The sequence below is a fragment of the Triticum urartu genome, chromosome 2, assembly GCF_003073215.2.
Source record: "Triticum urartu cultivar G1812 chromosome 2, Tu2.1, whole genome shotgun sequence".
In the NCBI taxonomy this organism is placed as follows: domain Eukaryota; kingdom Viridiplantae; phylum Streptophyta; class Magnoliopsida; order Poales; family Poaceae; genus Triticum; species Triticum urartu.
Genome location: NC_053023.1, coordinates 577498913 through 577515947, shown reverse-complemented (window position 1 = coordinate 577515947; position 17035 = coordinate 577498913). Strand labels below are relative to the sequence as shown.

At 40.6% G+C, this 17035-nt stretch overlaps 1 protein-coding gene across 2 annotated transcripts; it reads right to left on the bottom strand.

The window, feature by feature from the left end:
• Positions 1-730: 730 nt before the first annotated feature.
• Positions 731-9213, bottom strand: LOC125538884 (gamma-tubulin complex component 2). Of its 2 annotated transcripts, XM_048702198.1 has the most exons (21): positions 9056-9213; positions 8904-8968; positions 8748-8805; positions 7871-8005; positions 7675-7806; positions 7341-7424; positions 7146-7244; positions 5435-5526; positions 5174-5246; positions 4894-5046; positions 4686-4805; positions 4549-4602; positions 4193-4276; positions 3981-4055; positions 3762-3905; positions 3554-3679; positions 3368-3475; positions 3227-3289; positions 3069-3143; positions 1393-1586; positions 731-1297 (listed from the first exon to the last, which is right to left on the bottom strand). In XM_048702198.1, exons 1-21 carry the CDS (start codon positions 9122-9124, stop codon positions 1171-1173), a joined length of 2130 nt encoding a protein of 709 aa, XP_048558155.1. In that variant the 5' UTR covers positions 9125-9213; the 3' UTR covers positions 731-1170. The 2 variants fall into 2 exon arrangements, with proteins under 2 accessions (XP_048558155.1, XP_048558154.1); XM_048702197.1 differs by having other exon boundaries at positions 8904-9185.
• Positions 9214-17035: the final 7822 nt, after the last annotated feature.

Sequence of the window (17035 nt, the reverse complement as noted above, 5' to 3'; positions counted from 1 at the left end):
ATCGTCCCACCGGCGTGTTCCGTCTGCGTGGATATGGACCCGAAACTTTGACAAGTACGGGGAAAACGTCAGGTCGCAAGCCAGCTTCGTCTCTTTCGCCCGCATCGTGGCCGCGCAGGATTCTCAAAAACAGTGAAAACACAGGAATAGGAAAAATGCAGGATGAGTGACATGTCCTATAGTGCTCTACAGGATTTGAGGGGGTGTCTGATAGCGTCGGATAAACAAAAGGAATTGTTTAAAAAGGTTTGAGTGGATGAAAATTTTCCTCCAAAATATAATACGAATGGATCCTACAAAAAAAATTCTAAGGTTTCCAATCTCGCAAATCAAAGCTATCATCACAGGACATATTCCTAAGGGTTCAAATCCTATGGAATTCCTTTGTACCCCTTCCATAGAGAAATATAAAAGCGTTTAGGTTACTACTCTAGTGAACTAAACGCTATTATATTTCTTTATAAAGAGAGTACCAAAGAAGCCCTGGCCTCCTTGCCAAGTGGATGCAGTGGTGCTTCGAGGCGGGTGTTAGTGGTGATGCACGACAGGCATTATTTAGTCTGCAGTGGTGCTTCTCTACACATGAAATGGGATGCAGGTACCAGACCAATCATTACGACGTTTGATAACATAACATGTGGTACCCAGTTTGGCCGATCACAGTATCATAAAATGAAAAAGAAAAGGGAAAAAAGTTCGGCCCATCACGCACGCACACAACACATGGACGGAACAAACCACAGGTCACAATTGAGGCTTCCCCTGATCCTCAAAAAAAAAAATGAGGCTTACCCTCTGAGTCGTAGCCAGGCTCTTGAAGCTGCAGGCTTACTACATCGGCGACTCGTCTCAAACAACACGAGCCAGTCCCTGAGGCACAGAGCCTGGCATGCTGAATCGCAGCACACAAACACACCACCAGAGTATGTATAATCAAACAGTTACACCAGCCTACAGCACCAGCTAATTAAAGCCTAACCAAGCATCTACATGACTACATCCACCACGTGGAAGCATAATTCTGTATGTTTTACAAGTTTCCAGCTCACCCACAAGACCGCACACCGGCGTCGACGGCAGCAAGCGCACTGCCGCGCCGCGGAATCGCACACGCACACAACCACACATGCAAACTTTGCAACCATCTGAACATGGAACCCCTGAAGAAGCTCACTGGTCGATTCCGACGCCGAGAATGCACTGCGCGAGATGGGTCAGGTACGGTTCGGCCTGTGAGCTCTTGCTCAGCGTAGGAGCGAGGCTCTGGAGCTCCGCGTTGAACTCCGACTCGAATTTCCTGCGGCAGACAAGGCAAGATGGTGTGTTACAATCCTGAACTGCGTAGGAACGAGACTTTGTAAAATTGACTGACTGGGACATCGAGATACATACAGGATTGACTGCGACATCACGACGTTCTCGGATGCTAGTTTCAGTTGCTCGTCTCTGTCCTGTGATCTCTTGGCTCTTGCTCTCGACGACCCAGATTTCGATTTGCTCTCAGGAGCAGCGACCTCGATGGACGGCATCAAGAGCTGGATGGAAGTCGCGTATTGGAGACATAATGCTTTCAGCTTCTCAACTTTCTGCACATCACAGATAAATGATAATAAGTTGTTGCTTTTACGGCAAGCACGATGCTAAATGGTGCCCGCTTCAAAATATTGTTTCGAGACCATATCATAGTTCAAAAAAGCGCAAGCCGTTAATTGTGCGTTCTGCCACCGCCTTGCGCTTTTCTGACCAAAGCGCATGCTTATGCGCAATTATGCGCAGATTAAGCGCAGCTATGCGCTAGGCGTTTTGCTATCGCCTAGAGCCTAGGCGCACTTAACCGCTCGCTTAGGCGCACTTTTTTTAACTATGTCACCATATATAGCTACATTTTCCCAACAGATTATGCACTATAGCTACGTTTGAAAAGAAACACACGGGTTAATAAATTTGCAAAACTCAGGCCCTGTTTGTTTCAGATTTACAAGGCAGATTCTCATAGGATTAATCTGAAGCTGAAACAAACGCGTAGATTAGGCCAGCTGTGGAATCGAAGCCGAGAGCCGATTCAGGCTGTTCGAAGTGCAATGGGCTGAAGCACCCATGGGGGTACTTCAGCAGCGAAGCTGGTTCCCACGTCAACCCCGCCCCTGGCACTTCACGGTAATTACGGCAAAAATGCCACCGCAGGCAGCCATCGAGTACTCGTCTCGTTCGATGCCCCCGTCCTGAAACAGATCAAGGCTAGGTTTTCTAGCCACATCGGGCGCCGCCGCCGCCGTCCCAACACGGGTCACCTCAACGGATCCTCCTCTCAGTCGTTCACCGCCTTTCCCGGACGTCGGTCGCTGGTTGCCTGTCACCTCGGCCCAACTCCGATCGTCTGCCACCTCCCCTCTGTCCTCTGCAACCTTGACCCAAAGCCGGCCTCCCGGACCTCGAGTAGCAGGACACCTCTCCAACGCCGGAGCATGCCGGCATCCCTACCTCCCGGAGCGTGTCACCTATCTTCTCGTGTATCAATGGCGCCAGCTGGGGTGAGCACGCCGGCCTCCCTACACTCATCTCGGGACTTTAGGGGCGTTTCAGCCTTTTCACTGGATCAAAGCCGAACCCACAGCTACTTTGCCAAACGGCTAACCTTCACTGCAGCTGATTCCTCAGCGAATCAGCTTTTCCACCACAGTGAATCCACAACTGATTCTATGCAAGCCGAAGCCCAAACAAACAAGGCCTCAGTCCCATCCGACAAACCAAAGTTATAACTCTTATGACTCCTTAATGGAAAATAAGGATGAGATAAGCATGGCGTTTTGATGGAATATGAGCTAAATGTTGAACTTTGGCCACGTGTAGATGATTCACAACATTCAAGTTAGGACACATGATGCCTTCACTCTTTACAGGTCGAGCATGTAAAGATCATGACAACAAGGGTCATTGAATTAAACAGATAGTTCGTCAACAGTTAAAAAGAAGAAAATGGACTGCAGTTATTGATGCGTAACAATTACTTTTGAACTGTAATTTCCTTTTAATTATTTTAAACAAACAGACAAAGAGCAAGGACAGACCATGAGGAGCTCAGGCAACAACAGCAAGCATTCCTTTAGACACTTCTGGAGGAAGAAATCGTGTATCTGGATGACCTGCAATCAGCATCACAGCAAAAGTAACGTAATCTGCACTGTTGGCGGTGCAGATAACTTAATCATAAGGACATGGTTAAAACCTCATCGATGCTCCTTGCAGTTTGAAGGCGGCCATGCATTGAATGCCAGTTTGGTTCAAGAACCTGAGGGCCAAGGAGTAATTAACAATTTTATCACCTTCAGTAACAGTAGGTATGGTGAAACTGGTATGGATGGTTTACCTCAAAAGTTAGATAATGTAGAAGGCTGTTTACAAACTTGAGCATGCTGCGACAAAGAATCGATGACCGTAGAATTGGTGTTCCTAGAATCTTGACAGACCGGAACCCCTGTTTGAGAGGTTGACATGAGTATGTAAACAAAAATAATAATGTAACTGACTTAATGGATATAAGGTTATGTCATACTTGTTGGATCTGCCACGCTTGACACAATTGGCGACTAACATGTTTGCAGTGAAACAATAGACGAAAGATCAATTGATACTTTGTTAAAGCCTTCCTTGAAATTACAAGAGATAGTGGCCATGGAATCTGCAATATCGTTCAGGTATATCATTTCACTATCACAAGATAAATGCAATGAGAAATACTTAAAGAAAATACAAACAAAAACCTTGTAGCCAAGGCAGAACGTTTCCAAGCCAGTTATGTTTAATGTCATGGGCTGATCAACATCAGCTGCAGCAAGCTTGTCTGAAGAGTAAGCACAGTCCAAGTCTTTCAGGGTTGTCAGCTTTTTAAGCAGGGAACTTCTTTCCTGTTTCATAAAATATGTGAATATGATAGTCAACGGATACAGTATGATTTGACTAGACTCGGATAATAGACTTACAATGCAACAAGTCAAATCTTCATGACTTGGATCGGAAGCAGCTGCTGTACTTCGCAACGCAATGTCAACAAGAGACTGGTGTAGATAATGAATAGAGAGAGAATAACACAATGGCGGACAGTTAGCTTATCAATTATCATGACAAGAGCTGACAAAAATCTGTTTTCACCATGACGAGAAACAAAGAGACAACAACATAGCACAAGAGGAACCTGAAGTTTTTCAACGGATATATCTTCTGGTTTCTTTGTAAGCTCCTCTCGGGCAATATCCATAAAATGAACCAAAAAATCACCCTGCAAAACTAAAGGAAACAAATTAGATAACTAGTGCGAGAAAAATAAACATGAATGTTTAAAATCAAGTTGGGCAACATGAATCATTCTCACTATTAAGGCATTCATAAAACAGAATGCACAAAGAATGTGTTTTTCTGTATTTTAACAGACTACACGCACATAATATTCAAAATCATAAAGCCCAGGTGTAGATGTACATCAGATGTAAGTCAATGAGTACTTATATATAGTAACAACACAAAACTATGAAGAGTAAATGTTACACATACTTGGTCAAGAAGTAGATAGCGCTTCAATGATCGCAGTTTCCCAATGAGATCATACTGTAAATATGCACACTGAATTTAGCAAGTGACCTTAGAAGCGAGTGAAACGCAGTAGTATATTACCTACAAACAGTCGTTACCTTATCCTTCATTAGAGTCAAGAGCTCACCACTTGCAAAATCATAAGCAGATTTGATGCACTCAAGATATTGGTGGTTTGAACCAAAGCTCGTCAGCTTAGAGTTTTCTGACAGGGAAACCTAAATAAAATATCCAACATAAGTGCATTTTGTAAACACAAATATAACATAATACTCTATCATTCAACCAAAGAATAATCATGTGTACCTGAACATTGTGCCCACATTCTCTCATAACATTAAGATACTTTCCTGTTGTCAGAATGGTGGCAGCAACATTATTGAGAAAACTAGGGATGCCATCTTTTAGGCTGTACCGTTGCTGCCAATATTTGGCATCATAATCTTGAGTCAGACTCTCCTACCAAAATAAAAGAAGAAGGCAAAGCACCTGATTAACTTAAGACACAAATATGCCCAGCATTTTAGGTAAATACAGAGAACAGTGGACGTTAAGTAGATCCAAAATTTTACAAGTCAATAAGTACCTTCTGCAGAGATTTGTTTTCAGCAATGAAGAATTCACCATAAGGGTCATCTATGACACCCTCATACACCCATCTAAAATGATAATCAGAAAGTGAAATTAATGACGCTGCAAACAAGCTTACTAAAATATTTTTTCTAAGCAACACCCAATATTAAAAGTCCAAATAAGACACAGCTAGCCAATATAGAATTTTTATGGATCGAGGAAGTGCCTCAGTCCTAAAACTGAATGATAAAGGTAGTTACGAACCATCACAAACCTTTCCAACATCCTGAGGTATGCTGCACTTGCACAATCGGTCATCTTCTCCAGTAATGACCGAACAGCACTATCGCCAGCCATCGCCTTTGCCTAATTAGAAAGATAGGATTATTAAATTACATGGTAAAAGAGATAATCGCGTGGACTAAGCTAAACAAGCTATGAAGAACTGAACCTTAAAAGATTAGTTCTATAGAAGTTGTTCGAGGTAAATACGCTAGTGGTGCTTTAACTTGTCATGGATGTTCACTTTAGTGCCTGAACTTGAAAAATACACCGAACTGGTTCTAAAACTTGGCACGAACGTGCAAATACGGTGCTAATCCCATCTGTAGATGCAAAGTGCCGTATATGGATGATGTGGCACCGACATGGCGTAGGCCCCAATTGTAGCTAGGAAACAGAATTATTACTTGACTCTATAACTAGTGGACCCACCTGTCAGTACATTAGAAAAATTAATATGAAGAATGAAAACATGCGACAGGAATCGAACAAGCAACCTGATGTGTGCTCGCTAGTTGCGATACCCACTATTACCAAACATGTACTGGTTATAAAAATGGCAACTCCATTTATATGTATTTTATATAAAAGTCTTGTGCCCATAAATTGGCTGTAGCCAGTGGCCCATTTTGCACACGTTATTTTTTCAAAAAAAAGTGAAAAGCATATTAGTACTAATCATAATAATAAAATGCAGATTCAAATATGTGTGAGTAATAATTACCCCATGCTACACAAATATCCGTGTGCACAAAAAATAAATATATAGAGGAGTTTAATAAAATAACTTACTAAAAAATGTTCCTGTAAGTTTTAGAAATATTGACTTATTATTTAGAAAATTCATTTTTAAATATAATACATGATTGTTTAAAAATATTTGTAAATATAAAAATTGAAAATATGTTAATAATTATTCAAATGTTTGAATAATTGAACGAATATTTACAAATGGTAATCTAAAATAAATGAATTATTTATATTATTCAAACATTGTTATAATTCATATATATTATTCATGACTGTACATTTTATATATTTGTATATCATTGTTAAATATAATCCATGACTGTCTATTTTCAATGTTTGTTTATGAACAGTTTGAAACACTCATATGTTATATTTAAAATAGTATTTTCCAAATAATTAGTATTTCTAAAAGTAAATTTTTTTATCGCATACCTCTATATATTTACTCTGTGTGCACACCGATATTTGCATAGCATGAGGTAAATATTAATAACACATGAATATTTGAATCTAACTTTTATTATTATGATTATTATTTACATACTTTTTACATTTTAAAAAAATGTTTCCAACATGGGCCACTGGCTGCAGTCAATTTATGCACATAAGAGTTTTTTTGTTCAATACATAATACTTGAGGGACTCTCTTTGTCAACAAAACATGTTGGTTCTGGTGGCTAGCACAGGGATCCCCGAAGGTACATCTACGGACAACATTGGCACCGTATTTGCACGTTCGTGCCAAGTTTTAGAACTAGTTTGGTGTATTTTTCAAGTTTAGGCACCAAAGTGAACATCCATGGCAAGTTCAAGCACCACTGGTATATTTAGCTCAAGTTGTTCTATCACTGGGAAACAAAAGAGGAGCTGGCCAGGTCTGTTTAGCTCAGATTTAGGAGGAAAAGGGGAAATGTACTTATCAAGGATCTAAAAACCTCTTTCACTAAATTTACCTGACTATGAAGTAGATTAAGTGTCGCCGAACCACTGGTATTATTGGACATTGCCTTCTCTATTAGAACAGCCAGTGCATTCAATGAACTCATCATCCGCTGTGAAAGAAACACAGGACTTACAGTGCTCAAAACAGTAACCAGACACTGATAAGTTTACAAATAATTGGTTAAATGCAGATAAAGAAGAAATACTTGACAAAAGAACCATAATCCTTGAACAGAGAGCCTTCCAAGACGGAATTGATGCTCCAGTTGAGCAACCATTGCCTGATAATCCTGTTATTAAAAAATACTAGACTTAATAATGTTGTGCCAAATTCACATAGAAGCACCGATACTGTCAAAGAGCTCTGTGGAGAACAATGTAACAAGGTTAATGCCTATCAGTGGGATTATCTCAATACAAGAATGAACCCTCAACACATTATACAGTCAGCACTATATTCCTTCTCCCACTTTCCCAAATAGAAGAAAGGTTGTACACATGGAAAAATCTAAATTGTCTCTCTCATGATAGGAACTATACCAGGAGGAATGCCCTTAGAGCAGCCGCTAGAGCATGGTTGACCAAACCATTTTTGAAATGAGACCTGGACTCCACAAACTGGCTTGCTAGCACAAAATCTTCACATAAGGGGAAAATTCGGCGAGTCAACTCCTGCAAGAGCAAGATTAGCCAAACCCAAATATATCCTCCCTTTTTTGGCATGGTCACAGCTTACCTGGAGTGCAAGGTCCATTGAAGAATCAATCTGGAAGACAACATATCCCTCCTTTCCGCGTACTCTCTTAATCGAAATGTATCTTCCCTCAATACCCACCAGAGCTGATAGCAAATCATCAATAACTAAAAGCTCCTGCATTTCAATCAGGACAGTTACAATTAATAAAGTTGTTACGCAACACAGTTGATTGCGAAAGCTCCATCAATTTAGCATTTCTAACTGAAAGTACAGATGTTAATCCTCTCCGGATGGCTATTTTCGGAAATGGTGTGGAAATTCAGCAATGTTCTGTGGTCTTATCACAGTGAACGTTATATTTAGTGCATCATTTCCTAAAGCACCGCAAACATACCAACCCATATGCTCTAAATGCAAAACTGAAACCACATTCGACCAGAAACTGCATATTTCCTTTAAAAAAAACTGCATATTTGTAAAAGAGACTATCCCAAACTGTTTTCAATCCACACCAGATTGGCCATCCAATCCAAAAATAATAATGATAATGCCTAAGTAAGAATCTATGCATTACTGGAAAAAGAAGAGCATATCAATTGCTGAAATTCATGAAGTAGAAAATCTCAAAAAGCAAAATCCCATACTTCAATGGAACTCCCTGCACAGTGGCTACAATCTCAAACAGCGATTAACAAAGATTTAAAGTTCACATACTAGTAAAAAACAAAAACAAAAAAACACATCAAAACCCTTCTAATTGCCAAATGACTGAGCACAAATTCAAAATCAAAACCCTTCTAATTACCGAATCACTGAGCTCAAGTTCAAAATCAAAACCCTAGCTCCAGTTCACAAACATATACAAGTAAACCCAAGCTCCAATTTCGCCGGTTGAAATTTTCAAAATTCCGCTTACCTGCACAGAAACAGCGTACGATCCGAGGACACTCCCAGCGCCGCCGCCAGCACCGCGGCTGCAGATTCAAACCAACTCCAGGCATCAGAGACCACCCGAGGAAACAGAACCACGAGGCAACCGTCCACAGGACACGAATTTATCCGCCATACGTACCTGAAGGAGTCGAGAGAGAAAGGCTTGGATCCGGGCGCCTGCGACGCCGCGGACACCTTCGCCTCCTGCCAGGGCACGAGCGGAGGATGTGAGGCCGGCGCAGCAATACTGGTGGGGCGGGTTGGATATTGCTGGGAAGAGGAAGGGCTTACCTGGTGGAAGCGTCCGGTGAGGTAGGGGCGCTCCAGGTTCCAGCGAGGGGTCGCCGGCGCGGGATCCATTTCGAGGTGGGCGGGGAGCGGTGGCGACTGGCGACGGGGACGTGTGGAAAAAGAGTCGAGTTAGGACAGATCCCGGCCGTTTGTTTGAAATCAACGGTACACGCCCGTCAAGCAAGCAGGGCACATAAGGTTGAGACTCTGGAAGCAAAAAAATTTAGAAGACTGATACTATTGTTTTTTATCCCATGACAATGCATACTATAGTTTATGAAAACATCAGTTAATGACCTAAAATGACTTATATTAGTTTCCAGAGGGGGTACTATTTACAAAAATAGTAGCAATGTATTTAGACTTCATTGGAGAGAGCGTTTGTTGCGTTTCTCGGATTTTAAAAGAAAAAATGGGTCTCTGTCTCTCTTTTTAATACTACAAAATACCAAAAATATGGATACTGTGATTTATAAAAATACAAGTTTAACTAGAGCCAAACACCTCAAAGTGTTTGAAAACATTGTTTTTCAAGATACTATGGTGTTCTTGAAATACTTTCAAAAAGAAAAACTTTGCAACCAAACACACCATGATGGATTATAGTCTCCCTCCTTTGGTCACCTCATTTCTAGAAAAAATTGCGTCGTGTCTAAAAGAACTATTTTTATTTGTGCAATGGTATCTTAGCAAATATACTAGGTTGCAATAATATTATATCGAGTCTGATTCGATGCAAGTGGTCAAGGCGATATAATATTATCTTGGTACGTGTTCCTTTGGCGCTTGAATTTAAGATCATGGGGTAGTAGGGTTCCTCTATGCTCCTTTCCATGGAGAAACAAGGCGAGCAAACTATATGTGCCCTATAAAATGAGCTAAGCGACAAACGAGTGGAGGCGAAGTGGTTGGCGATTGCCAAGGCACATGGGGATTTGGTCCTAGTGCCTTATACTTAGATATGAGATCAATATTGAACCCTGCCAAGGAGGTCCATTGCGAAATACCGAGGAAAATTTAATTACATCTTGTCGAGGTTACAGATACGGGGTAGGCCCAAGTATACGAATGACCTAGTATGGGAGCCATAGCCCATCAAGGATACGCCCCAAAAGATCACGGGCCAAGGGTTATCACCATTGGCCCGCCGAAGATAAAGCCCAAGCTATCAAAGACCAGAGGGGTGGCTCAGGACCATACTAAGACCCTACAGTCGGATCCTACACCCCTTGATGGGTGATCCTATAGTCGATCTATAAGAAGACGGGGTAGCCGGTTTGTCTTACAGTTAGATGCTACCTAGGATGCCTCACACCCATTATGTCTTAATGACTTCAGTTACCCAACGATGACATAATCTAGTTAAATACGGGAGTTACTAACAATAACAGCTTGGAACATTCAGCCATGCATGTGCCCATGAATAGCATTAATACCAGCTCATTATGTGCCCCTCCTAGCGCACTCTATATAAGCCGGGAGGGGAGCACCGGGATGATGGTGGAGCATTCACCCTGTGTACCTTATGGCAAGAGGTAAGAGCGCCACAGGAGTAGGGGGTTACCTCCACCGAAGAGGGCTCGAACCTGTATAAACCCTTGTGCGTACTCTCATTAGTACATCCGACTACTATTTACACGAATCCCCCTGTTAGGGCATATTTCTCCCTAAGTGCTTTTGGGGATTGCTGACAATGTGTTTGCGAACTAATCATGTGCATTGAGCAATTCATACTTTCAAGCATATGGCACAAGATGATTCATGCCCCTCGGAGTCTCAAGTGAAGACGGTTTTCTTTCCTGCGTTTCTTTTTGGTGGACTTGAGTCGTAGGGAAAAACGTACTATTAAGAGGGGGTCTGCTTCGGAAAGGTTTGGGTGGAATCAAACCGTACACTCACATCTTGCACCCATCGCCACTTTCCGCCTCTTTGGAGTTGTCCATCTTGTGTACTGAAGGAGTGGTGGAGTGTTGCAAGCGGTAGTACCGCGGGCAGCAGCGGTAGTACCGCTGCTAGTCCCGCTCATACTATCGCTCGTGGTTGGGGCCTCGATTTTTCGTGTCGGGTTTTGCGGTAGTACTTCCGGGTCTCTGTCGTGCTCACCCTCGCGGTCCCCTCGGGCATCGTCTCGCATTGATTCCACTTCCCAAAATTCACATGTATTCCAAAAAAATCTCCGTAAGTTTTTATCCCGTTTGATATGGATTTTCTGCGAAACAAAAAACATGCAAAAAAATAGGAACTGGCACTAGGCACTGGATCAATATGTTAGTCCCAAAAATAGTATAAAAAATTGTCAAAAGTATGTAAAAGTTGTAGAATATTGGCATGGAACAATCAAAAATTACAGATACGACGGAGACGTATCAGCATCCCCAAGCTTAATTCATGCTCGTCTCGAGTAGGTAAATGATAAAAAAGATAATTTTTGATGTGGAATGCTACCTAGCATAATCTTGATGATGTAATCTAATCATGGCATGAATATTAAGACACGAGTGATTCAAAGCAATAGTCTATCATTTGACATTAAGAAAATAATACTTCAAGCATACTAATAAAGCAATCATGTCTTTTCAAAATAACATGGCCAAAGAAAGTTATCCCTACAAAATCATATAGTCTGGCTATGCTCCATCTTCATCACACAAAATATTCAAATCATGCACAACCCCGATGACAAGCCAAGCAATTGTTTCATACTTTTGATGTTCTTAAACCTTTTCAACTTTCATGCAATACATGAGCGTGAGGCATGGATATAACACTATAGATGGAATAGAATATGATGATGAAGGTTGTGTGGAGAAGACAAAAAGGGAGAAAGTCTCATATCGATGTGGCTAATCAACGGGCTATGGATATGCCCATCAATTGATGTCAATGCAAGGAGTAGGGATTGCCATGCAACAGATGCACTAGAGCTATAAGTGTATGAAAGCTCAAACTAAAACTAAGTGGGTGTGCATCCAACTTGCTTGCTCATGAACACCTAGGGCACTTGAGGAAGCCCATCGTTGGAACATACAAGCCAAGTTCTATAATGAAAATTCCCACTAGTATATGAAAGTGATAACTGAAGAGACCCTCTATATGAAGAACATGGTACTACTCTAAAGCACAAGTGTGGTAAAAGGATAGTAACATGGTCCCTTCTCTCTTTTCTCTCATTTTTTTTTCTTTTTTTGTAGGCTTCTTTGGTCTCTCTTTCTCTCTCTCTCTCCCTCTCTCTCTCTCTCTCTTTGGGGGAGGGGGCTTCTCTGTCCACTTTTATTTTGATAACCTCACATGAGACAATGTTCTAATAATGATGATCATCACACTTTTATTTACTTACAACTCAATATTACAACTCGATACTAGAACAAAAATATGACTCTATATGAATGCCTCTGGCGGTGTACCGAGATGTGCAATGATCTAGTGTGGCAATGAAATCAAAAAAGTGACAAGCCATGAAAACATCAATGCTAGCTATCTTACGATCATGCAAAGCAATATGACAATAAATGATCAAGTCATGTATATGATGATGATGGAAGTTGCATGGCAATATATCTCGGAATGGCTATGGAAATGCCATGATAGATAGGTATGGTGATTGTTTTGAGGAAGATATAAGGAGGCTTATGTGTGATAGAGCGTATCATATCACGGGGTTTGGATACACCGGCAAAGTTTGCACCGACTCTCAAGGTGAGAAAGGGCAATGCACGGTACCGAAGAGGCTAGGAATGATGGAAGGGTGAGAGTGCGTATAATGCATGGACTCAACATTAGACATAAAGAACTCACATACTTATTGCAAAAATCTATTAGTCATCGAAACAAAGTACTATGCGCATGCTCCTAGGGAGATAGATTGGTAGGAAAAGACCATCACTCGTCCTCGACCGCTACTCATAAGGAAGACAATCAATAAATACCTCATGCTCCAACTTCATTACATTACGGTTCATCGTACGTGCATGCTACGAGAATCACAAACTTCAACACAAGTATTTTTTACAATCCACAACTACCCACTAGCATGACTCTAATATCACCATCTTTATACCGCAAAGCTATTGCAAGGAATCAAACATATCATATTCAGTGATCTACAAGTTTTATGTAGGATTTAATGACTAACCATGTGAATGACCAATTCCTGTCATCTCTCTAAATAGATATAAGTGAAGCAAGAGAGTTTAATTCTTTCTACAAAAGATATGCCCACGCTCTAACAGATATAAGTGAAGTAAAAGAGCATTCTACAAATGGCGGTTTTCTATGTGTAAGGAAACAGGCAATCCAAACTTTAAATGATATATGTGATGCACATGAAGCATTCTATAAAGCCATTCTCAAAAGATATAAGTGAAGTGCAATTAGCATTCTATAAATCAACCATGGACTATCTCATACCAGCATGGTGCATCAAAGAAAAGTGAAAACTGAATGCAAAAGACGCTCCAAGATTTGCACATATCACATGAACAAAACCAAAAACATACCGATACTTGTTGAAGAAAGATGGGATGCCTTCTGGGGCATCCCTAAGCTTAGACTCTTGAGTCTCCTTGAATATTTACTTGGGGTTCCTTGGGCATCCCCAAGCTTGATCTCTTGCCTCTCCTCCTCCTCCTCATATCGAGACCTCCTCGATCCTTGATCACTTCATCCACACAAAACTCAACAGAAAGTTCAGTAAGATCTGTTAGTATAATAAAGCAAATCACTACTCTAAGTACTGTTGCAAACCAATTCATATTTTGTTTTTGCATTGTAGCTACTGTAATATAACTTTTCTATGGCTTAATTCACTGATATAAATCTATAGTTTCATCAAAACACGCAAACAATGCATCAAAAACAGAATCTGTCTTAAACAGGACAATCTGTAGTAATCTAAACATTCACCATAATTCTGGTACTCCAAAAAATTTCTGAAAAAATAGGAAAAATAAACAATTTGTATAGAAAGACAGTAAAAAAAGTTTCAGAACCGTTTGACGTTCCAGTAAAAAATGTAAAATCGCGCACTACAGCCAAAGTTTCAGTTTTGCACCGCACAAACCAACAAGCAATGTAAACATCCTAAAGGCAAATCTGGGCACATTATTTTTATAATACAATGGAATTGTACAAGGGGATAATTATTTTTGTTGAAAAGTTTCTGTAATCAAGATTCACAAAGTTTCCGTGAGCATAAACAAAGTTCAAGGAGCTCCCTCACTTTCACTTTCCTTTTTGAAAAGTTTTGGGTTCCCCTCTTTATTTTTTTTGTTTTTAAACTCTATAAAAGCACTTAATAGAAATAAATGACTCTCTAAAACTTCCGGGTTGTCTCCCTGGCAGCGCTTTCTTTAAATCCATTAAGCTAGGCATAAGGTGCTCAAGTAATGAATCCACCCGGATCCCAAGGTATATCAAAGCCAATTTGAATTAGCAATGATTTGGCATTTAGTAGTGAGCACAAAGCAACATATATCAAGCAATGACGAAGTCTAACTCTCTTCCTATGCATCGGCATGTCATACAAGAACAATTCATGCACATCAAGTAAAGGCCAATGCATAGCATAAGAAGTTTCTTGCAATTTTATCGTGTTGGAAACATAGAGAGGCGGAGATGTAGTTCCTCTCTCATAATAATTGCAAGTAGGAGCAGCAAGCACATGCATACTATATTCATCAAAATTATCATGTACAATGGTAAAAGGCCACCCATCAATATAATCCTTAATAAGTGCAAACTTCTCCGATATAGTGTAGTTTGGAGAATTCAAAAAGATAATAGGACTATCATGTGTGGGTGCAATAGCAACAATTTCATGTTTAACATAAGGAACAATAACAAGTTCATCTCCATAAGCATAGGCATCTTGGCCACAAGAATAGCAAGCATCAAGTTCATCAAAAAGGGATATTTCACACAAATCAACAGGATCATAGCAATTATCATGGCATTCATCCTTCGGTAAGAACGAAGGGACATTAAATAATGTATGAGTTGGAGAGTTACTCTCATTAGAAGGTGGGCACGGGTAGCTAATCCGATCTTCCTCCTTTTGTTCTTCGCTCTCCTCATCATCTTTTTCATCCAATGAGCTCATAGTTTCATCAATTTCTTCTTCCATAGACTCCTGCAAAATATTAGTCTCTTCTCGGACAGCGGAGAATTTCTCAATAAATTCATAAATATCATAATTGTATTTATAATTCTCATAGCAATATTTAAGGATAGCTAAATTTTCAGGTCTATAAACTGAATCATCAAAATCTTTAAACTCTTTAAACAAAGATCCAATTCCACACGCACCCTTAAAAGCAACAAATTCTTCTATTCATTCCACATCATAGTAATCATATATACCATTAGCATAAGAAGCTAAGGTTTCATTATCATTGAATTTGCATGAAAAGGGGAGGTGTGGAGCCTTCATCCTAGAGCAACAAGTATAATCATATCTCAAGCATAGTTGTCGAGCATACCAATGCAACATATAAATTTGCCATAATAGTTTCCCTTTTTGAGTCAAGCGGTAATACCTAAAGTATTCACGTTGATCCAACGTGTCTCCCATTATATAATTGAATGGGGTTTTCTCGGGATTATTAAAGTAGTGCATAATATCTTTCACGTAATGAGCATCGAGGGTTTTAGGAGGTTCCCCATCTCCATGAGTAGCAAGTAAATCTAATTTTTTTGGTATTTCGTGTTCCATATCCATAACTAAAGACAGAGAACAACTTAGTACAGCAAATAAAATCCACTTAGTGATAAAGCAAACAAGCACACATGAGAATATTCACCCCATGCTATTGCTCCCCGGCAACGGCGCCAGAAAAAGGTCTTGATAACCCACAAGTATAGGGGATCAATTGTAGCCTCTTTCGATAAGTAGGAGTGTCGAACCCAACGAGGAGCTAAAGGTAGAACACAGATTCCCTCAAGTCTATCGCTCACAGATACAACTCTACGCACGCTTAACGTTCGCTTTACCTAGAACAAGTATGAAACTAGAAGTACTTTGTAGGTGTTGTTGGATAGGTTTGCAAGATAATAAAGAGCACGTAAATAAAAGCTAGGGGCTGTTTAGATAAAGACACAACTAAGTTAGTTTCAGTAGAGAGCTTTTTGTCACAAGAAAGTTATTTGTCCCTAGACAATCGATAACTAGACCGGTAACCATTATTGCAATTTTATTTGAGGGAGAGGCATAAGCTAACATACTTTCTCTTCTTAGATCATATGCACTTATGATTGGAACTCTAGCAAGCATCCGCAACTACTAAAGATCATTAAGGTAAAACCCAACCATAGCATTATAAGGCATCAAGTCCTCTTTTACTCCCATACGCAAACAACCTACTTACTCGGGTCTATGCTTCTGTCACTCATGCCACCCACCATAAGAAAATCATGAACATATTGCAAACCCTACAGCGGGGATCCCTCACGCTTGCGCGACACGGAGAGCACCATAGGATAACACCAATAATAAAACATGCAACTCAAACCAATCACGATCATCAATTAACCCATAGGACAAAGTGGATCTACTCAACCATCATAGGGTAGCCATACATCATTGGGAAATAATATATAGTGTTGAGAACCATGTTTAAGTAGATATTACAGCGGGTAAAAGAGGGTTTACACCGCTGCATAGAGGGGGGGAGAGTTGGTGATGACGACAGTGAAGTTGTTGGTGCAGATCATTGTCGCGACGATGGCCCCGGCGGTGTTCCGGTGCCACCAGGAGAGAGGGGGAGAGAGACCCCCTTCTTCTTCTTCTTCCTTGACCTTCCCCCTAGATGGGAGAAGGGTTTCCCCTCTGGTCCATGGCCTCCATGGCGGCGGAGGGGCGAGAGCCCCTTCGAGATTGGATCTCTCTCTGTGTTTCCTTCTGTTTCTGCACTCCCTGATTCTACCCTTTCACTGTTTCTTAAATTCCTGGAGATCCATAACTCCGATTGGGCTAAAATTTTGTCA